General features: G+C 39.1%; 1 protein-coding gene across 1 annotated transcript in view; it reads right to left on the reverse strand.

Moving 5' to 3' along the window:
- Positions 1–259: 259 nt before the first annotated feature.
- The window catches only part of cacna1db (calcium channel, voltage-dependent, L type, alpha 1D subunit, b), an 88,341-nt gene continuing 65,165 nt past the window's right edge, over positions 260–23,435 (reverse strand). The window contains exons 27-49 of the mRNA XM_042407944.1: positions 22,951–23,152; positions 22,443–22,601; positions 21,895–22,005; positions 21,405–21,482; positions 20,638–20,721; positions 17,684–17,812; positions 16,985–17,050; positions 16,704–16,795; positions 16,423–16,582; positions 16,168–16,295; positions 15,945–16,041; positions 15,715–15,817; positions 14,335–14,436; positions 9,876–10,012; positions 8,268–8,384; positions 7,128–7,582; positions 5,227–5,253; positions 4,790–4,930; positions 4,389–4,546; positions 3,918–4,030; positions 3,583–3,717; positions 2,585–2,770; positions 260–1,537 (exon numbers count right to left, since the gene is read on the reverse strand). Coding sequence (XP_042263878.1) covers positions 1,232–1,537; positions 2,585–2,770; positions 3,583–3,717; positions 3,918–4,030; positions 4,389–4,546; positions 4,790–4,930; positions 5,227–5,253; positions 7,128–7,582; positions 8,268–8,384; positions 9,876–10,012; positions 14,335–14,436; positions 15,715–15,817; positions 15,945–16,041; positions 16,168–16,295; positions 16,423–16,582; positions 16,704–16,795; positions 16,985–17,050; positions 17,684–17,812; positions 20,638–20,721; positions 21,405–21,482; positions 21,895–22,005; positions 22,443–22,601; positions 22,951–23,152 — 3,286 coding nt within the window. The 3' untranslated portion in view covers positions 260–1,231. The remainder of the gene's footprint in view (positions 1,538–2,584; positions 2,771–3,582; positions 3,718–3,917; positions 4,031–4,388; positions 4,547–4,789; positions 4,931–5,226; positions 5,254–7,127; positions 7,583–8,267; positions 8,385–9,875; positions 10,013–14,334; positions 14,437–15,714; positions 15,818–15,944; positions 16,042–16,167; positions 16,296–16,422; positions 16,583–16,703; positions 16,796–16,984; positions 17,051–17,683; positions 17,813–20,637; positions 20,722–21,404; positions 21,483–21,894; positions 22,006–22,442; positions 22,602–22,950; positions 23,153–23,435) is intronic.

A 23,435-nucleotide genomic window follows, 5' to 3' on the forward strand; every position in this document is an offset into this window, starting at 1 on the left:
ATCGTCACTCTGCACTGAGATTACCTGAAATAAACTAACAAATAATATTATATATACATCTTTATCACCTGTTTGTGTCATTTGAGTCATGGCGGACAAAATGTAATCTGAATAACGAGCGGAAGATCAAAACTGCTTCTGTTATAACGTAATTACGTAATAATGTAATGTAATAATAATAAAAGTTTAAAATCACATCATATATAAATATATATATATGTTTCATATATATATATATATATATGAAACCCAACTGGATACAGGGCATCTTGGAATCATTGGGCGGCCAAAGACATTTTGCAGCAGGACAATTGTAGCTTTGCAAAGCCAGCTCACACATGCCTCATTTCAAACTGGATGGAGGAGATGACAGTTAGTTTTCACCTGCACTGAGGCATCAACTGGTGAAAGCACAACTAATTGGTCTGTCTTTGCTTCAGATATTCAAAGTGGAGAACAGGCTGCAGAACAAGTTATATATCTTAAACCTTTTCCACTAAAATCACTTTTCTGAATAAATTTGAAGTGATGTCTGTGAGTGTTTAGGAGGTGACACATTTTCTGGGATTTTTTGGCTTAATATCCATATTGAGGTAATGGTGTAGGACTCGTTTTATGCAGTGTAACACAGTTTTAAAACAGTGCAACAATGAAAGGACTCAGTCAACCAATCACCTTGATTTAAGGGTACTGGAGTGCTGAAGCTGTCTGGAGCCAAAACAAAACAATAATCAAATACTTACAGATTATGCACCTTATTTATCTCATCACTATAATTAACTCCCTGTATTTTACCAAACTGTGGCTCTCAGCTGCTGGGCTCAGTTGGTTCTCAGAGGATTTTGTTAGAAAAACTAAGTTCACAGGCTTTGGGTTGGCTTTGCAAAGCTACCAGATTACCCTACCTAAATCACCATTAATATAAAGAAAAAAAAAACAATTTCTAAGGAGTGTCCTGCTGAATGACAGGAGGGCTGGCAGGTAAATTGATTCCCTCTGGTTTCAGTATTTGCTGAATTTAACTCAGTCCTTCCATGAATCCATCTGTGTTTCCTATGTTTCCACTCTCCACTCCACAGAAAGAGAAAACAAGGCACTTTTGTTCTCTTATACCTCCATGTTTTACATTTTCTGTCTGTTGCAGGATACACTGGAGCACAGACATCCCCTCGATGTGGAATTGTAGCAGAAATTCAATTGAAAAAACCTAAATATCCTGTGTGAGCCGCTGCTATAGCGACGTGATGCATATCATCTCATCTGTTAGGTCCTCCTCAGATTTCACAGCCACGTACGGCTCTTCGTCACTATAGTCACGGATACTGCGGTCTCTAAGATGCGCTGTGGCAAGTGGGTCTGAGCTGATGCTCTCCAGTGCCCCAGTGGTGCTGTTACCCATACTCCCGTTCAGCAGATTACTGGCGGCGCTCTCCATCTCATCGATGGTCATCTCACAGGCGTCTGCGATCTCGTGTTTGGTTGCTGACACAAACTTGGGATCCCTAGCATATTTCCCCAGGCCCTCAGAGATCAACACCTGAAAACAACAAAGAAATAATAATCACATCTGAAGAAGATCAATTAATTCAAATCTGAATTCATCTTACTGTCAGACTCTGGCACACCTCAGGCTATCTGTGTGTACATGTATAATTTATGTTGAGTTGTAATGATCAGTCAGTTTGTTGATTAGTTTACAGAAAATTGATGAGTTGTAATTTTGATAGTCCAATAATTGCTTTGTCTGTCACCAAAATACCAAACATTTGCTAGTTTCAGCTTCAGATATACTAAGACTAGCTTGACCTTCTCTTAAAATCTGCAATAACTGATTTTTTTTGGGCCACTTATTCAAACCTTTTAAGCCGATATGCTGAACTTGTTTGCAAACTTGCATAGTTACATAACCAGCAAATACAGAGCAACAGTACTGAGCAGGTAGTTTATCAGAGTGGTTTATCAGAGTTTTTTTTTTTTTGTTTTTTCGCTGAAAACAGCCATCTGCTACGCCTGGAAACAACCCTGCTGACAGCTATGAGAGGGAACCAAAACAAACCCGCAACAATGAGCTGACAGATGCTATCATGCTTTGTGAGTGGAAGGAAGCTGCAGAGTTGGGTGACAATTCACCTTTGGTTCATCATTATACATACACAGTATGACAGGAGTCATGATGTGATCCATTGCTGATATAAAAATATTGATTATAGCAGCTTTAATATCATTATAAAATGAATGATTCTGTTTTTTTTGTTGTCGATAAAAGTATAAAATGTTCGAATGAAACTTTTGCATATTGCATTTTCTTTATTTGTAACATTTCATAGATTAAACCAGTGGTTCTCAAAGTAGGGTCTGGAGACCCCCAGGGTTCCTTGAGGGGTTTCCAGGGGGTAAACTAAACTATTGATCAGAAATATATATAGATTATAGTACATGATAACTGTGATTTTAGCATTCAGTGTAAACACTGTTCGATCTCCACACACATCAGTGAAATGTTTCTCAAATGTGGGTCTACAGTTCTATACTTTGAGGGTCCATGTGATTAAAAAACTCAACAGAGCCACTGTGTGTTACTCACAGCCTCTACCAGACTGTTGGCGCTGCCTCTCTTCTGCAGGAGGTGCGAGCAGCTCTCTGCAGGTAACTGCAAACGTGATGGAGACTGGCTGCGGCTGGGAGCTCCATCCTGGCTGTCTGTATACCATAGACTCCTCTTCACTGCTCCAGGGATGCTGCTGACGCTGCCAGGGCTGCGCCAGTCCACCTAAGTACACACACACATACAGACACACTCAGGGGCATACATTTTCAAACTACATGGTAGCACTGACTGAGACAGATTTGTTGATTCTAATGACATTAAATCATTTATTAATGTCAAAAGTTTGATTGGAGCATCAACAGTAATGAACGACATGTATTTTCGCCTCTACAATAAACATTTTTTCTGTCCTTACACATTTTTTCTTAGTAGGAAAATAATTAAGAAAAATTTTTGATATTTCTTTTGTCTTCATTCTTTTTTAATTTTATCTTACTAAATCTAATTACTACTGATTCAATTCAATTCAATTTTATTTATATAGTGCCAAATCATAATGAAAGTTATCCCAGGGCACTTTTCACATAGAACAGGTCTAGACTGTACTCTTACTTAATTTACAGAGAAACAGCCATTCCCCCATGAGCAAGCACTTGGAAACCACTGCAATGAAAAACTCCCCTCTGACGGTAAGAAACCTCTGGCCATCTGCCTTGACTGGTTGGGTGGACAAATATTGACACATTTTCCCAGAGCAGCTTGACCGAGTTACAAATGACTCAAATATGAGTGTAGTTCTATTTATGGCAGCACTACAGTCAAGTTTTGGAAATTCATTAAAAAATATCTGGTCACTAAAATTTAGGCTCATTTGAGAAGAATCACTTTGACTTTTCAAACCTGCAAAGATCATTTAAAACTAGTAGTAGTAGTATAGTAGTGCAGAGACTAGTTTGTTCAAATTTCACCAACGTCGCTGTGAACAATCTTTAGACTAGGACAAGTACTGTCTTTGATCACACAGGGAACCAGACCTGTATGAGCGGTGTGTAGCAGGGTGAGCAGTCATGGGGGATGGGGGAGGCCGGAGGTGTGGCCCAGGATCGCAGCGACCGTGTAGGGGACAGACGATGAATTCTGCTGGCATCCAGACCGGCCACCGCCATTACCTGAAGTTAGTGATAAAAGGTCATGATGATGAAAAGGAATCAATAAAGACAGACATTTTGGAGTACGGAGTAGAGACAAAACAGGTCTTGTAAAGAGGTGCTGCTTTGTGACAATATGTCCCAAGTTTTGTGTGTGTGTGTGTGTGTGTGTGTGTGTGTGTGTGTGTGTGTATGTGTGTGTGTGTTGTGTGCTGGTTTACCTGTTGCTGTACCAGGTGTAGCGGAAGAGCTGTGCAGGATGGAGAAGGGGGAGTGTCATCCTGACTACTTCTTCTGCGAAGACACTCAAAACTGAATGTTGGTCTGTTGGAAGCTGAGAGGACACACAATAACTCTGGTTATGTACTGAATAATACAGAGTTATTCATGATTAACATTCATCATAAATGTCTGTCAGATGTGACTCTGAGGCTTTAGCTGGATTGGGATGAAACACATGATAGTGACAACATATATAGTACACAGTAATAGCACAAACATTATATTCAGTAAAATATTCATAAAATATTACTACTGTATTATTACAACAAACAATCTGAGTGACAATAACACAACTATGTTAGTTCAATATTCTGCAGTCATTTTGAATCAGTCCAGGTTATCGACATGTGGAATAAAACACTAAAAAATATAATAAAACAAACTACAGTTGTTTTTCTGTGGCGTCCCACCTTGAGGTGACGGTAAAAACCATCTCCTAGGTGACCGCCTGCCATCTTGGTAAATTGGCTGTTGGTCATCGTCACAGTAACCATCAAGCTGATGGCTGCCCCTGGAAACCTCGAGGTCAAAGTCTCCCTCTGCATCATGGCGGTCCTTGTTGGACAACCTGTCAAACAAAATGATGAAAAATGAAGTGTATTTTTATTAAAGTGGACTGACCTGAGGAATTATTTCATCAAGATGTAACTCACTCTTATATAATAATACAGAGATTTATGGTAAAAATAACTTATTCACAACTAGCAAACCAATACAATGTTATTATATTATCACTCTTGGTGAGCATGTTGCTAGGGATGCACCTGTTTCACACATGAAAATGATAAATTTGCTGTTGCGGCCACAGTACCTGTCCCTCGTGAGCATGATGTCGTCTTCGTGAAACTCCTCCCCGCTGTAGTACTCTGCTGAGCCTCGCTCCTCATCGCTGTCGCCGCCCCCTGGCTCCTCTCGACGAATGGTGGGGTAGAGTCCCCCGCCACTTTCTGACCTGCATCCAAACGTCAAAGATACAATCAGTCATACTGTAGCTAGATTGACCAGTGCAATGATTAAACTGTCTGTTGAATTAAGTGCAGTAAAGTATAAACACTGATTTATTGTAAAATCATGACTTCACAGATTTGCATTTCCCCAGTGCTCATATGCTGTCATCACATGTAATGAAACTGACACTATTTGTCTGTTTTTTATTTGCAAATAAGAAACTATAATGTGACACAGCCGCCACCAAAGACAGCATTTTGTGAAATGAAGCTCTGTGAAGTCGTAACATCATGCACATACCTAATGTAGGCCTCATAGTAGCGTGTCCTGCTCCGAGGAGAGAAGGGGGTCAGTCAGACAGACAGGATTTTTTGGAACAGGAGGGCAGGAAAGGAAGACGAGGAGAGAGGTTGCGTGCAGTGACAAAGGACAAGAGGACACAAATTCAACATTGATTTTTGCACAGGCAGGGAAGTGGTTCCAATCAAAACAGCAAGGTCTGCAAATTATCCAGAGCAACCGCGACATTGTTTCTGGAAAGGGAAGTTACCTAATTAAGTTTTTTTTCTCCGTGCTGTGAGCACAATGTACCAAATTCCATTCACCTGCATCGTATTGGGGCGGCAACAGAAATTTCAATGGCTGATCAGACTTGTTTTTTGACTTTGCAAAATTGGCTCAGCACATGAAACAGAAGCTATATCGCTAGACAGTAAGAAAATATGTTTCCTTGTGTTTTGGGTGGACTGACCCTTTAAGATACTGTAGCTGAGACATTTTTATTATGTGTAAAGGCAGCTGCCAAGTGATTTAAAAACCAAATAATTTATATTGGCACTTTACAGGCCTAGTGTCCCAAAGCATAAAGGGAGCAACAGGGACAATATCACATGGCCACTTATTAATAGCTTTTTATATTAAGTCATGTTTATTTGTTTAGCCTATGAAGACAAGGAAAAACTTTGTTAAAACCTTAACACATAAAGAAAATGAGTGAAAACCTACTGATGGCTGAGCTCAAATTTTGAGACACTGAATCTCTAAAGTACCAACTGAAAATAAACGTTTAACTTTTTCTCCTGATTTGAGCTCATATCTGCTTGTTGATGAAATGTCATATTAATATAATGAGGCTGCACAAGTCATGTATAATAACACTCACAGTGGAAATATGGGTACATACTGTAGGAGGAGTTTTGGGTGACTTTGACATTTTAGATCAAACACTACAGTATTAAAAAAAAATATTATCTGCATCTGGTAAATGTAAATTATCTTTGGCACAGGAAACGAAACCCATGTAAGTGTCCTTTTGCAGTCAACTGCGTGGGCAGAGATGAATTCAGTTGAGAAAATACAGTTTGTCCGTCAACAGGATGATGAACAGTGAGACCTGATCACGCTGAACGGGAGACTCAGAAGTAGTTTCAGAAGGTTTTCGTCTGGCAATCAACTGGTTAATAGATACTGCAGTAGGATATGACTTAAATAAATATCAGTACGTTAATATGAATATTTTTCTAATATCACTATATTAAGGATCCCAACCACCTGAATAAAGGCCTTTTCTCCCTGCTGCGGTCGGCCTGCGGCCTACCCCCTCATCAGCTGACCAACAAAAAATTAATTGGCAACTGGCATTTTCATAATTGATTAATTATTTAAATATATATTTTAAAGCAAAAATGACCAAAATTCACTGGTTTCTCTCTTCTATGATAGAAAATTCAATATCTTTGGGTTTTGGACAGATGGTTGCACAAAACAAGCAGTTTGCATGTTGTACTCCAGGAAACTATGATGGACATATTTTTACTATTTTGTGACATTTTATAGACTGAATTATTAATGGAGAAAATAATCAGCTGATTAATCAATTACTAAAATAATTGTTAATTGCAGCTAATCCAATACAATTCATGAAAAGTCAATAAACACTTATACTGAATTATCCTACAATGCAAAACACAAACATACTTTAATTCATGAATCATTGAACTTTTGATGTCAGTTTTGAATCATTAGCAAAAATAGGAGCATCAAATATTAGATTAAGCATCTGTAACTATCAAATAATACATTCTTGTGGCTGCATTGGTTTATACCTTTAACAAAAGGTCCCCATCCCACCCCCCCAAACCCCATGCTGGTTATAAGTTTAATTAGTGTCTTAACAGGAAAACACGTCTCAATCAACTGACCTTGTGGAGTGTGACTTCCAAGGCCTGTCATGCAGGCCTTTGCTGTAAGTGGACACCGGTGATCCAGTTTTGGCGGAGGACGGGCGGTCTCGCCTTAACAAACACTTCTGCTGCCTCCCGTTGGTCATGGAGAGAAGTGAGGGCACATTGGCATTGTTGAGGTTGGCATTGGAGGGTATTGGCGATTGGTGGCAAGTGGAATTACAGTGAGGGTAATTATACGGATGAGGGGTGTGATAATGATGATTATACTGGATGGGTGAAGAGTTCATATCTGTCTCCCCTCCTCTGTCGCTGTCGCTGGCTCTCCCGCTGGTCTGGATGGGTTCAATCGAGGCACTGCAGGAAAAGGGCAGGATCTGTAGCGGCCGCTGAGTGACTGTAGTTGGGTGAGAGGAGCCTTGCTGATCTGCACTGACATGGTTGACATGGTTCCCAAAGAGACCGCCATTACGCTGCAGAGAGACACCAGAGACCAATGAGGACTGAGACAAAACACCATAATAAACACAGCAAGATGCTGAAAGTAGAACTCACAAAGATGCTGGTCAAAACTAAAAACCCGACAACTTTAACCAATACACATCATTTTAAACAATTCTCCAATAAATGAATAAATGTTGGTTCATTTAAAGGAGTAGTTCACAACTTTTTTCATCTTAGATAATCCCACATCCCCATCAGATGACCTCAAATACCCTGTCATCAACACACTTGTCATGTTTTCAAAATGTGTCCATTTAAATAGAGTTTAAACTGCTTATTTGACACCATTAATTATATAAAGCTGGATGTTGTTTAAATTTTTTCATACAAGGCATAGAGGTCCCTGTTCAACCTTGTCTTTTCTTCCTTTTTTTCAGTAGGTTTGATGGAGTTTACATTTGTACCAGTTCCAGTTGTAGAGAAAAAACCCCCAAAAAATACAAATAAACATAACCTGTGAAATGAAACCAAGGATTTATATCATCTGACCCTTCAGTCTGTACTGAAGAGAGTTAATGCTAAAAGGCTGTTTTCACATTCATTTGCTGAAGTTGGACAGTTTGTCTATGTCATCTACAATCAGAGTTTAAGGCGTGAACCTGCGTGCATGATTTGATTAAAAGATGTCTGAAGGTGATCTAAAAGGATGTTTACCCTGTAGATTTCCTCTTCTTCCTCTCCATTAGCATCTACTAGCCCCTCGTCCTGCAGGTCACATGATATGGCTCGACGAATCTCTGGTCCAATGTCATGCAGCGTACGCAGGCCGGCCTGCAAAGACAGCAGCTGTAATACCAAGCCTATCAGTAAATATTTGTTTTTTCAAGTGCCAACATGTCTCTCTTGCAGATCCCCTGACACAACAGTAATTACAGAGATAAATGCGGTTAACCTGCTTTTAAAGGTAGTCAGGTCTTAAATCTGGAGGTTTTCTACTCAGTGGAGCATGGAAGCTAAACTAACAATAACAATTGCATCTCCATGTTTAAATTGGGCAAGAAGACCTGAAAGGTCAAGAAGTTTCATATGATGAAAGAAAGTCTGAGATTTACTTTGGTCCAAACTCACTGAGAGATTTATAGACAAGCAGAAGTATTTATAAAGGGTTGTTTCACCCAAATTACAAAAATGGTAATTTGGGTTTTATTTGTCCAGGTTACTCTGTTACTCTGGATAATCCACAAGATACACTGTCAAAAGTTCTACTTCTTTGGTAGAAAGTAGTTCAATGAAATCTATTGACTGTGTCCTCTGGATTCATTCAGTAATTACTTTTTTAATCACCTCAGTGTACACTTCCAACACAAAAATTTACACAAAATATAAATTACAATCTGTAAAAACATAATACACATGTCTGTTAGAAACTCCCTGCAGTCCCGGGACTAAATCATCCCCTTTTAGCAGACTGTGGATAATAGTTGTAAAACTAACTTTCCCAGAATGCACTCCTCCTTTACCTTGTTTATTACCTAATTCAGCTCCTGACGCAGTTAGTGTGCCCTCACTCGGGAGAGCAGTAGCGAGCTCAGTAAATACCTGGCCCCTTCTTAAAACACAGCTGGTCTACCATAAATTATCCACAGTAACAGTGACATATTTTTGCAGTAAGAGCTGCTGCTCTTGGATGTCTTAATGTGTTTTTGCAGGAGCACCACAAAAGGAATTCTGTTCACCTTCATCGTAGCGGGGTGCAGGCAGACATATCTGAGACAGAATGTCTCAAAACCCAGAGAAATAAAACCAAAATATTTGCACAGCTTGATATGAAGCCTTGAAATGACGTATGACGTAGGGTAAATATGTTCAATGATGCTCTGCAGGCCAGTGCAAATATCTCAGACTTGTGTAATGCATTTAGTTTGTTTTTGTTAGATCTCAGCAATAGACATCTTAATAAGTATTACAATGTTCCAACCTCTGTTTCTCTTGTCTGGGAATGAATCATCTATTATTATATTATATATATTATATTCACTGTGTTTTCATGATGACTACGGGCTGACTTTTTTTAATGTGTTATTAAAGTTTTGATGCAATTTCATGATTAAATGATTCATGATTAGATGGTTTTCATAGACAGAGTTGATACGAGTGCAGAGTTTCAGCTTTTCTCCTGTATTTATTCTGTATCTAGATGAAAGTAACATAAGTAGTAAAATAAGTTACATCCAATCACTGATTTGTTCAATGCTCTGGTGGAGTAAATCTGTGAAATTGAACTACTACAGACACAAGCATGATACTCTGCATTTAACTCACCTGTAGAGCCATGGTGGTGTTCAGCCTCTCCCATGAGCGCCTGCCCACAAGACCTTGCTCTTTGCGCCTCTTGAACTTCCTGAAGTAGTCCTGTATCAGGAAGGTGGCATAGAACTTCCCCACTGTTACCTCGTCATCTGAGTGAACAGACCAGACACACCAAAGCCTCCCGAATCAACACCAAAGTACCTAAATGCCTCAACACAGAAATCCTGTATGTATTCATACACACAATTAAAACAAACACCAATAACCAATACTATCTCACCCTCTAAAAGAACACAAAAACATCTTCCCACATCAAAACAAATCAGAAGTATCAAAACGGTAACCTCTCAAGAGAAAAACATCACAGTGGTGAAGTACCACCACTGCAGATGGTTGTATGAAAAGACAATATCTTGACATTGAAATCAAATAACTCTGCATCATTAAAATTTGATATCCAGCCTTTAAAAAGAATACCAAAGCTAGTTCATGAAATGTCATAAACACTAACTGCTTGGGCGCTATGAAAACTGTTAATTCTAGGAAACACTATTTTAAGGAAACACTATTTCAAGGAAACACTATTTCAAGGGAATCACAACAGTAACCACACAGTAAGTAAACTGAATTTCTCAGTACACACATCATAAAACCTGTGGTCTTCCTGACTTAACTGAAAGTTATGTTATCGTCCATTGCACTGTATCCTGAGATGTGGCTTTATCGATACAGAGGAAAACATTGCTAAATTCCCTTTCAATTTGAACTTTGAACAAAAACAAAGGGTTTGATAAACCTTAGTCTTGGCACTGTCTAAGTGTGTTCAGGTGCTGTGATGACAGAGCTGAACATTAAAAGTCTGCAGGAATCTGCAAATGACATTTACACACACATGCAACTGTGTGCAGCAGGTTTTAACCCGACAATAGATAATATCTTGACCTGCAGCTCCAATCTTGTTTCATCTCTAAAAGCACATGTATGTGGTTATGAAGCACTCCTCTCAAACACACACACAAAAAAAAAAACAGGTATACACACACGTAACCCTGACCCACAAGTTACTATTACAGAAATTATAGCTGCATTGAAATCTGAGGAAACAGAAACATATAACTGTGTCTCGGTTACTGCAGCACAGACCACTGCTTCGTCATATAGTGACTAATTACAACTATAATTACTGATTTACTACATTAAACATTTACCACTAAAGAGACAGATGAGCAGAGTTGCTTTATATCTGTGATTGCAGAAAAACACGATCTGTGGCAAGAAGCACATGCAGGGAGGCAGCAGAGTTCAGAGAAGCAGCAGAGAGGGTCGGAGCTACAAAGTCCCTCTCAAGGGAGAACACCGAAACTACATTTAGCCATAGGGGAAACTGTGACTACATATCTGTCATGCAAGGAGGCTTATAAGCATCGGTCTGATTCACTCAGATAAGTGAGTTGCTGAAGCAGACTGGGGAGGGACACTACAGAAGAAAAAAAATGAGGCTGCATCGTGGAATGTGGGGAAATGTGGGTCTTTACTTTTATCACAAACTTTAGCTTGAGATGAATCGAGTAAAGGTGGCGAATGTCAATGGGATGGATGCTTTAAGATGGAAGCATCACTGCCTCCCATGGTTAAAAAACGGTGTTGGGCCTGTATTGATGATGATCCATCTTAGAGCAACTACCACATTTCCCCACAACATCCGACGCAGCCAGTGAGAAACTACGAAGGGCTCTGTTCAGAAAGAAAACCACTGAATTTACCTTTCTGTCATGACCAAAGCCATTTTCAAGGTCTAAAATTACACTGTTTGTCTAAATAAGGACTTAAAATGCATTACATGATTAACTATTTACTACACTACAAGAAAGAAATGTTTGAAAAGACTGGACAGCTGTCTTACAAAGTCTTTGTCCGTATGATACTGGATAAAGCCTGGTGTATGTTGATAACAAACTTTAGTTTGGATTTTCATTAACTATATACAGAAAGTGTTTGAGTTGACATAAAACCAGAAACATCTAAGGATTCACTTGATAAGATAGTAAAAAAAAAAATGTATGCATCAACCTGCCATGTCTGTCAGATCAATGTATGTTTGGTTCTCTTTCTGGGCAGAGCCTGGTGAAGTTTTTGAAAGAGAGGTATCAGTAGTTTCATGCCACCAGACTAAAACAGAACTGCCCCAGAGAGCTCAGGGCGGCAGAAAGAGAAGAGAAGAAGGCCAGCGACTGACTGAGCACTCTATTGATAGCAGAGCAAGCTGTGGAAGAGAGAGGCTTGGCAGAAAATATTCAAAAGAGAGAGAGAGAGACAGAGGTGCAGGGACTTAGCAGACTAACGACACAGACTAACACACAAAGACATGCAGTTGAATATGGTTTGACAAAATAAGTTCTAAAACACAGCAGTGCTGAAGTGTAGTAAGCAGAGTCAGACACAACTAGAGGAAGATCTGTGTTCATGCTTGACTGAGGGGACGTTCACAATAAGCCAGTTTGGAGCATTAAGTCTTTTACTGTTTGTTTTGTTTTTGTGATCTTTGTTTTGTCTGAGATCAGAAAAGTGACCACCCCAAATGACTCAACGACCTGCATATTTATGGGTAGGAGGAGGAAGAAGTAGATGTTGGCATCTGATAATGTCTGGAAAGTTTCTTACATGAGAACCATAAAATAGAACAGACCACAAACCACAGTTTGAACTCATATACAGTGATTTTTGATACTTGACTGGTATGACCAATGGCCACACACTTGGCTGAAGTGCAATTACTGGCATATCTCAGCTTGGCAATCATTTTGAAACTCCTTTATCTCGACATGCTGGTAATTGATGCATGCAAACACAGTTGTTCAAGGAGTTCAAGGAAATGCACAGTTCATCTTAGAATTGTTATTTGTTACGTGCATAATGTCAGTCAGTCAGTTTTTGCTAAAGCTGTTTATAAAAATGTTTGTAAAACTAGTTTTACAAACAGAAGTCTCAGCACAGACAGAAAACTGCACATGTACATGCACTTGGCCTGTATCAGTAGCAAAACATAAAAAGGATACAACATATATAAAACATCAGCATTTTATGAAATCTCTCTACACTGTTTCAGGATGTTCTGATCTGAATAAGATTTAGTCAGTATGACAGAGTGAGTGTGAGCTAGAGGAGGAGAGAGGTCCAACCAACAGTCAGATTAATGATAAACAAAACCAGTGATTCTAAAAGAAACTGGCTGAGACAGATAAGGGGTGTTTCTGTGAACTGAGGTGGAACTACAAGGAAGAGTCTGGTCCTCGGTCGCGTTTTGCTGGTTGTGGTCAGCAAGTGGGTGTCAGTGCTTCAGAGCAAAGCAAAAACAAGATACTCAAGGCCTCTCATGGATTAACCCCAAAACCTAGATTTTGCGCACTAAACATTTCCACTCTGTAAATTTGAAATGTGGCTTTGTACAATATGTAAATATCTCCTCCATAGTGAGCAGCAGTAGTCAGCTTGGATTCATGTTTTCATATCATTTTTTTCAACTTCTTAATGGAAAATAATGAACCACTAAAGGCCCTCTTTCAAGTTTAGGGTGCGTTTGATACCCAAAAGACAAAATCTGGGTATCAAATTAGAGTATAACTTTAACTCTCTCACTCCATCTCTGACACCATAATGATTTGATCACAACAACAAAATGTATTTGAAACAAAATATCACAGATCGGCTTGTCTTCCATCTAAGTTTGACATGATTCCTGTCTGACACATAGAATATAGTGGGTAAAACAGAGAGAGAGTGTATCCAGAAGAGTGAAAATAATCAGCAAAGCAAATGTAACCGACTTCATTTCAGTTCAACTTATGGGGATAATAAAGTCGCATTCAAAAGCATGTCCATTGTTTGACATCCTTCCTCCCTCTATTTATACACATGCAGTCTGCAGTGTTTCTGTCAATACAAATAATGTATTAACAGATGTAAATTAATTTTACATAATATTAAGATCTCATGCTTGATATCCCTTCTGTTATGTGTGCAAATGGTCCAAAATCAGCAGCATATCTGGTCTTCAACCAGTCTATTCACCTGCTCTTTCTCTCATTCAACCTTGTGGCACTTTGTGTCAGGTTGAACATGGAGCTTTTTGTATGCAGCACTTATTCTCTAAAGTGTCTCCTTGAGCTACTTTGACTTGGATTTGACCTCACTTGTATGTTGATTTGGAAAAAAAGCATCATAAATGCTATCAGCAGGAAGCTGTGTTCCCCTATACTGTCGGTCACATGTTAATTCTTGTGAAAATAGAAATGAGAAGTATTGTGTTTTCAAATCAAGCGAGAGAATGGTGCAGAGGGAGCGAGAGAGACAGACACCGTCATTCACAGAACTGTGAATGACGGTGTCTGTGTCTCTCTCTCCCAAATGAGAGAGACACAGACACTGTCAACTGATCATCACGTGTTCCTGCTTGTGTTTAATGACCACTGACCGCCTGCAGGGGGCACCACTTGGTCCAGCAGCTTCATGCTGGTCCTTTTCCAGATCTTCTTGATCACAGCTCTCAGCTCCTCATTGGCTTGCTCCAGGTTACCTTGGAAATGGCAGAAAATGTGAAGAATGTAAGGTATTTTTTGGCAAAAGTGTCAAGTAGCTGCTGAATATGTTGGTGAATTAAGTGGTTCATAGCAGAAAGTATTAATTGTATCTCTCTCACACATACACAGTTATCAATACACTGCAAATATGCCAAAGACAAATCAACAATAACATAAAACATTAAAATACAAATACATAACTAGAGAGAAAGTAATAAATCCAAATCCAATTGAGCAGGAAACACTCCCAGTAAACATGAAATAGAGTTTAAAAGTAAATTATCTGAATCAGTTGAATAAATTAAATACTTTTGATGCCATATTATGCATAAATGAAATGTTCTGGCTTTTATGTCAACTTAGCCGAGCAGTGGGTGCTGGAGAGAAACCACTTATTGAACATCTATAGTTCCCTCTTGTGGCAAAATGCTAAATGAGTTTATGGACTTTCTGACTAGGAAGAGTTCAAGACATTAACAGAGTTTGTAAATAAGGAACTATTCTATTAAAGTCACAGTAGCATGACGTGACATACATTTAAATGCATGAGCTCTGTCCGATGATCTCTGTCAGAGTAAATCATTTAGAAGTGTTGGCTTGCAGATTTCTGGACGTAAGTAATTGATGTCTTGGTATGTTTGGTTTCATTTTATAGGATTCATGCCTCTACACTGATTGATGAATTTGCTCTGTTTGTTCCATAAACTTTAATTTAATTAACCTTCATAAAAGGCATATTTTATATGCTGAATATTCATTTCAGTTTATGTTTTTGTGTCCTTATGGTGGTGAATAATGCTTACTAGACAAAGTATTAAAGCAGCTCTGTTCATGAATATGGGAATAATAACTGATTAAAGGTGAAAAAATTACCAAATATCAAACACATGGCCTCATGCAAGAACAACTCATGAACAGATTTGTTCTTAAGTCGCATGTACAAGTAATTTAAGAGAATTTGTGGCACCTCATGTTCTTAGAATTTTCTCTTAGTTACGGACGAAATTCGAGAGATCTCCAGATGTCTGAACTGATAACTCAAGTAGCTTTTATACGTGGAAGCTGCGGTACACACAATAGGACAGGCACTTACTGTATATACCCGTGCTCCATCTTCTTACCTTGTGGTCAAAGTACCTCAGAGTACTATTTTATACTACAAATCCCTCGTCTTTACTGTACAGAGTGGGAATGCACAGACCAAATAGCCACAATCCATATGAATATAACAGACAATTTTGAATATCTCTGATGGACAGGAGGTGCAGACTCACCTTCTGTTTTAATCTTGAGAGCGGTGCGGACCAGAGCAAACAAGGTGGCATTAAACATGACAGTCCCATCACTGTTCAGGGGCATGTTCATCGCCACCAGACGCTGCAATCACATGCAGAAATGTCAAAGATGTACAAAAGGTTTAATGTATTTTTGTCATCCTCAAGATTTACCACAACTTCAATTCATGCATTTCTCTCTCTGTATAAGTATGAGCATGGAAACCTACCTTGCAGGCCACTCTGTGAGGACAGAGCTTGCCGAAGCCCAGTGGAGGCTGGATCCTCCTCAGCAGAGTCACCACATCAAGGTGCTTTATCCTGCCCCTGACAACAACACACAATCAAATCAAAGACATGATACCACTGAGCACTGGCTTCACTACTTCCACAGTTACACTGATAATTCAAGAAAAACTGTTACTGTCTCCAAAATGAGTCCTGAGTACTCACTTGGCTTCAGGGTCATATTCAGACCAGATCCTTTTAAACTCATCCAGGTGATGTGGTCCAAGAATGGACCAATCACGGGTCAGATAGTCAAAGTTATCCATGATGACAGCTACAAACAGGTTGATGATCTGAAACCAGGACATGCAGCACTTTTTTTTAGCATTTTTTGTTGTATTTCATTGTATACAGGAATGTGCATGCAGTCTGTGTCCAAACATTACTGCTGCTGAATTCAGAGACACATCTAAAGATTACCAGAAAAGCACAGAGCATATAGAAGCTGATGAAGTAGATGACAGCAAAGCCACTGCCGCAGGTTCTTTCCTCTCCGGGGTTGTAGTCGGACTCCAAATCACAGAGCTTTCCTGGCAGACAGGCCAGCATGATCTCCTGCCAGGCCTCACCAGTGGCACACCTAACATTCAACAACAACCAGGAAACATTAATACAGAAGCAGAATGAGAGTTTTTTTGCACATCAACGTATGACTCTTAGTTACTTATAATCGGCAATTCAAGTTAAACAAACACAAAGACCTGAAGAGCATCAGGACAGCTTGAGGAAAGGTTTGGAAGTTGTTGTTGCGGTTGATTTGTGTCCCATCCACCATGGCTATTTTCCCAAACACCTAAAAGTGGACAAAAGTGTAATACAAAGAATCAACCAGCCTGCTCTCAGATACCGCCTAAAAAAACTACAAAACAAGGGGTTACAAGATGATATCAGTCACTGGAGGCAACATATATCTTGCAGGGTGTCTTTCAGGTTCCAGTCGTACTCTGATCACATTTGATTATAAAAATATTTTACACTTTACCTGCATTCCAATTACAGCATAGATGAAGAACAACATGGCTATCAGAAGTGCAACATAGGGAAGAGCCTGGTTGGGAAAAAAAGAGAAAAGAGTAAGACACTGTAACAAAACCCTGCAATCTACAGTCGTGAATTTCAGTGATGCACATTGTCATCTACTAGTTACCAACCAAACAGCAGTTGCAAAATAACCACTCAAACTTCTGTGCTCTTATGCAATTTAAAATGGTGTAACTTGGTTCACTGGTACAACTTGACTACTGACTTAGAAGGCCCCTCACATAAAAAATGAATATGGATCAGTTTTTGACACAATGCATGGTTAACCAATGATGCACTATGTTGGCCAATCAAATACATGATTATCACTTGTAACGTTTCAGTTATAAAATGTTGCCTCATAGTATCAGAAACTGATGTACAGATGGAAACATGTATTTTTCAAACAGGATTGTTTTTATTTCATCCTCTCACTGACGCAGCACCTAGTGTTTTTTTCAATGTAGTGCTATTTTCTTAAAAAGACAAATGGGCTGAATATATTATACATTGGTGAAAATATGTGAAACTACGTATTAACTCATAAGCCAACTACCCTGCAGCTGTTTTTAGAAGTTAACGCTCCAAGTCTCTCTTATCTGTTTTATAATACTGCAGATTCAAGAAGGATGTGTATTAGCTGCCTATCTCACAGTCTCACCTGAAAGGACTTGATGAAGGTCCACAGCAGAGTCCTGATGCCCTCCCCTCTGCTCAGCAGTTTGACCAATCGCATCACTCTGAACAGGCGGAAGAAGGTGATGGAGATGCGAGCGCTGTCCTCCGTGTTCTGAAGGGCAGGAGACAGAGAGCGATTAAGGGATGAAGAAACTAAAGATGTAATATCCAAACACAGCCGGCAGTCATTCTTACATGCGTTCTTTCAACCAGTCATGTGTTCAACTTACAAACAACATAAAAATAAATGAAAATCGTTATGAAGAAATCTTCCTATTTGTGATCTTTCTGCGTCTTTGCAATGACAACAATCAACGTGCATGCAGAGTAGCAGTGTCTTAAACACCATGCCATGAACAGACCTGGGGGATTTACACATACAGTACATTTAATTCTGACTGATAAACAGGCAACAGACACAATCTGCAGTCTAAAGACAAACAAACCAAAAGACAAACTGTGAACGACTGTTTACAATTGAGTCAAACACCAAGATGGATCTTTTACAGTACAATCACACAAGACCTTTGACAAGAAGTGTAAATTCAAAGCAGTGCATTGACTATATGACGTTGGTAGTCTGATTGCAAACATTTGGTCAAGCTATGCTGTAATGAAGAAATGAGACAAAAGACCACACAGCGCGTTAGCTGTTCCTCCGTCTCATGCCATGCACCAAGACAGGACAAGATCTAAACAAAACAAAATGTCAGCTCAACCATGAAACTGGGGGCCAAAATGCAACAAACCAGGCGGTTTCAAAACAAGACTTTGACAAACATTGAGAGTTCGATCACAAACCCTCACACTTGACTGAAAAAGTGAGACCAGAAGTTCTGACAGAAAGCATCTCAATGCATCAGTTAAGTGAGCGACAGAGAGCGACAACAAAAAGATCTTGATGCTTTTAAATGGGTAAAAAGGGTAAGGGGACATAGATGGAGGAGGAGGAGGGGCTTCTTCTTACCCCTGGTTCCACTATCACCTTGACGACAGGAATGGCTGCCGACTTGAAATCAAAAGCCTAAAGTTAATCCGAGTTACACAAACCAGCTGTACAGCACCAAACCGTTCACGAGTCAATGCTGCTGCAAACGTCATCACACATCATTATTACCTTTCATTCATTCAACATCTAATTACATTTTTAAAAAATCACTCAGAAGCTCCATCACTTAAAAAAAATCCCCACAGCATTATTATTTATACCACAAACAAAAACAACATCAGCGTGAAGCCTCTCATGCAAAAGCTTTACCTAATGTTCTCAGCAGACATGAGATGCAGGCATACAACGCTAATGGAAAATGAACTTCAGCAGATAAAGAGTTTATCTGTTGACATTCACCATGAGGGGGAAGCACTGATACACATCCTTAGAGGAAAATACTGATACTGTTTTGTTTTATCATTACTATCATCTACATAAAATTACCCCAAATACATTTTTATGCGATTCATGCTGGATGTAATTAAATATCTGAAACACTTTTTCCACTGTTTTTAAATTATATTACTTTTCAATATCAAACCTGATTTGCAACACGTTTCTTTTTGAGATTTTGTTTTGGAAGAGACTTTCATCACTTCCTGTTGCTGTATGACAATTACTGACTGATTAATTACTGACTTTTTGACTAAAACAAATCAAGGTGCTGTGAATTATTGTGATGGTTGATCAAGGTCGAGGAAGTTTCAAGTTGTTTTTGTTGTGTATGAAAATGAATGGGGCAATGGAGTGTCGAGTTGTCTTCCACAGTTTTATTGCTACAACCGGATCACACTTGCAAATGCGGATCCCCCAGTTTGCTAGGCTGAAGAGATACTGTATGAAGTTCAGTGTTGGTATTTGTACATACAGCTGCGTGCATCACAAACATCTCGTATTCGTCACACTATTAGGTTTCTTTTAATTAATTTACCATCTCTCTGGGGAGTTTCTCTCGGTCTTCTGAGAATTAAAAGTTGAAAGCCGAATCGTTATCTGCCTTAACTTTCCCTCTCTGCCTCTGTCTAATGAGCAGTAAAGCTACAGTGACTGAGCCCAACCGCTCACCTTTGATGGTACCTGTTGGGAACATTTTCACACAGGAAGCTGAGAGCACAAAGTCCTACATACTTCTTTTGGCAATAAAGGCAAATCTTAATCTTAAAACACTGGTTCAATACAGCAGCCACTGTACATGAAGTGCTGACATCTCAGGTTATATTTACTTTTTTCCTCTAACTCATAATATCCAGGCTCTCTGCATGCAACATTTATTTTATACATTACATCATATCCTAGAGTTTGATCAATGAAGGTTTACAGTGTGCTCTCTCATTCAAACATCCATTCAAAACAAGTGACTAACAGGACAAACATACACTTTCACACGGACCACCCTGCAGCTAACATGGGGTCAGTGTTAAGAGCAGACCTGCACACAGAGTGGTTTCGCAGTAGCAGGACGGCAGATTCAAAGAGTTTACAAGCAGAGGAATTACTACATGCAAGATTTTTACATGGGATAATTGAGTTGCATTCAAAAACAATTCAAACATTTTATTTTTACTGTCTCTGTTATCAATTATTTTTTGTAATCCAGGGAGGATAAAGCATTTTGAGGTATATAATCTGGACAGAATTGCAAGAAATGCTGATTAAATTTCGAAATCTTAAAAATCTTAACATAGATTTCATTTGTACACCACTAAACATGTGAAAGTCTCATTTTACCCTTTTTTCTGTTCAGTTAAAAATGATTTAGTCATCATAACATAATAATCAAATAAAACTGAGCAATTAATCTTGACACTGTGGCCAGTTGCTAGCATTTATTTAAACATTAAAAAAAATGTTGTGATCTTGAACGCAACTCTAATGCTAAAGCAAGGTCCTCCTGCTGGGAGCGTCACAGGAAGACAGGTGTGTATGTGTGATAAATGACTACTTACATTGATCTCAGTGATGGCAATGTCAACCACGCTACCCACAACAATTAAGGCATCAAACGTGTTCCATGCATCAGCAAAATAGTTCTGCAAGCACAAGCAACAAAGACACACAGAAAAGAAGAAAGAGAGAGACAACAGAGCAGGAAAGAAAAGAAAGAAGAAGAAGAAGAGGTAAAAAAAAGAAGAATTATGAAAGATAGAAGAGAACATCAAAAGGTTGTGATTTGATATAACAGTGAGGTTGAAAGTCAAATCCTTCCTGCCACTGAGCCTGTGAGAGTATAACTTTTTATATATAATATATAATGACAAATTTTTAGAAATATCCATCTGAAAACTTAGAACTCGTTGTCATTATTCTTGAATTTTGAAAGTAATTGTTACTCTCACTGATACAGTAGCAGACTCAAAGAAATGGCCACCATAGACTTAAAGCAATTTAACAAAATCTAATCAGTATGGACTCATGGCTCAATGCATACAGTATGTTTAACACTGTTGAGTTGTAGACGCATATAACTGATGGAAATTGTTCCAGTCCAGTTGGTCTATGGTGCCCATCAACCATTAAGTCCACACCAGATTCAACAGATTTGCTTCATGAGCAGAAATTGGATCAAGCCAACCTTAAGAGATAATATAAAATTAAGAGAGGAAGGAAGGGAAGGAGGAGAGACGTGAAGGAAGGGAAAAAAAGGAGAGTGGCAGCAGCAGTGGGAGAGCCGGAAGAGGGAATGACAGAGTTGTACATACTGACGTCTTTCTACCTGGCTGAGTATGATGTCGATTACACTGCCAATCACCACCAAAGCATCGAAGACGTTCCAGGCGTCTCCGACATAGTCCTGAATATGGCAGCATGTACAGCCAGCAGGAGGAGGGAGAAAGGCAGGAGAGGAGGGGGATGCAGGAAAGTGTAAGAGGTAGAGAGGTTACGGTGACAGGAGTAATGGAGGGTGGGGGTAAGGAGAAAATGGAAGAGGTGTCGCAGTCAGTGGGGGAAGAGCCCCACAGTGAGACGCATCAAGAGGAACCAGAGGGGAGGTAAGAGGGACAGGAAGAGTGTATGAGGGCTGGGTTAAAAGGAAAAGGGGAAGGCTATCAGACAAGAACCATTGTTGGGATAAAATGTAAGGGGAGGTCTAAAAGGAAAACTGAGCAAACCGTAGTGGCAGTTTTGCTTATATTTGCATATTATTTGCTTAAATATTGCAAATACTGCAATATCTGCAAATTTCTACAAACAAAGAGACTTACTCTGGGTTTGAAGGCGATGAGCTTGAGGATCATCTCCACAGTGAAAACCCCGGTGAAGACCATGTTTAGGATGTCCATGGCGTAGTTAAACAGATGAGACTGACCATGGTGCTGGAAAGAGACAGACAGACTGACTAAGCAGAGATATAAAACAAACATTTATCATTGATACATGTGTATTAAGTACATCTATATTCAGTAGTACACAATATAATAGGAAGTGTTGAATTTATTCAGTTATACTGTACTATTAACTCCAATGAAGAGGAAAATGCCCCAAAACATCTTAAAATAACTGCTGCCATGAAATTCTCAACAAGCACCGAAATATTTCCAACAATATTATGTTTTAAATATCTAATCTCCATGTGGTGTATATAATCAAACTAATGTTTTCCGGGTAATATGCAGTAATGGGTATCATGAACTTAAGCTAGATGGGTTTTGTCAATGGATTTATGATCCATTGTACCATTAAATGAATGAAGGTAGATTCACCAGCTAGTTTACATCAATTTTAGCTGAAGGACTGAATGAAGAGTACTTACCTGTATGGCCAGACACAAGGTGTTGAGGATGATTAGGACAAACATGACATACTCAAAGCCAGTGGAGTTGACCACATACCAGAACTTGTACTGGTACGGGTTTTTGGGGATGTATCGCCGCAGAGGGCGGGCCTTAAGAGCGTACTCCACACACTGACGCTGCAGTGATGGTGAGGTTGGGTGGTGGCAAATAGAGAAACAGACAGAGACACAAACAGATTAACAAGTGCAAAATGTTGTCTTATGTAAAAGATGCGAGCACTCTTTAGACCTATCAGTAATAAGATACAGGAGATATTTCATCACATTTGAGCACAAATCCATTTGGATCAGGTCAGTCTTTATTCATTTTTTAAAGCAGAAAAATGAAATTGATGAAATGGTGCATTGTTAATTAGCTACATCCAGTTGTTTGGGATCAACAAATCTCCTTTTACATGTTCTTCTGTTCTACTAAACTTAAAATGTTCAACCCATCACACTCACAAACGCAACAGGCTGCTCCTACCTGGTTCTTGTCCAGCTCACAGTTCTTGTACTCTTTCTCTCCCTGCTCCTGGAAGGTGACAATAACGAAACCGACAAAGATGTTCATCATGAAGAAGGCGATGATGATGATGTAGATGATGAAGAAGATGGAGATTTCAACGCGGTAGTTGTAGATGGGACCCATGTTCTCTCTGTTAGAGTCAATGGCCTTGTACAACAGACTAAGAAAAAAAAACAGAAAGTCAAGACACTGAACAGGTAATTATTGATAGCAACTATAACTGAACAAAGTTGGTTACTTAATAGTACATGATGGACTTTAAGTCTTACAAATACAAATGCATGCTTAAGCAAAAATTCATACACACAAAGTGGTCAATTTATAGACAAAATAGGTGATATCTCTTTACTTTTGGTTACTGAAAATGGTGACAATAGAGAATTTTCATTTAGACAGAAAAAAGGTGAATAATTATCAAACATTAAGTGAATCCAGAGTCCTAC

This window comes from Thunnus maccoyii, chromosome 4 (assembly GCF_910596095.1).
Source record: "Thunnus maccoyii chromosome 4, fThuMac1.1, whole genome shotgun sequence".
Classification (NCBI taxonomy): Eukaryota; Metazoa; Chordata; class Actinopteri; order Scombriformes; family Scombridae; genus Thunnus; species Thunnus maccoyii.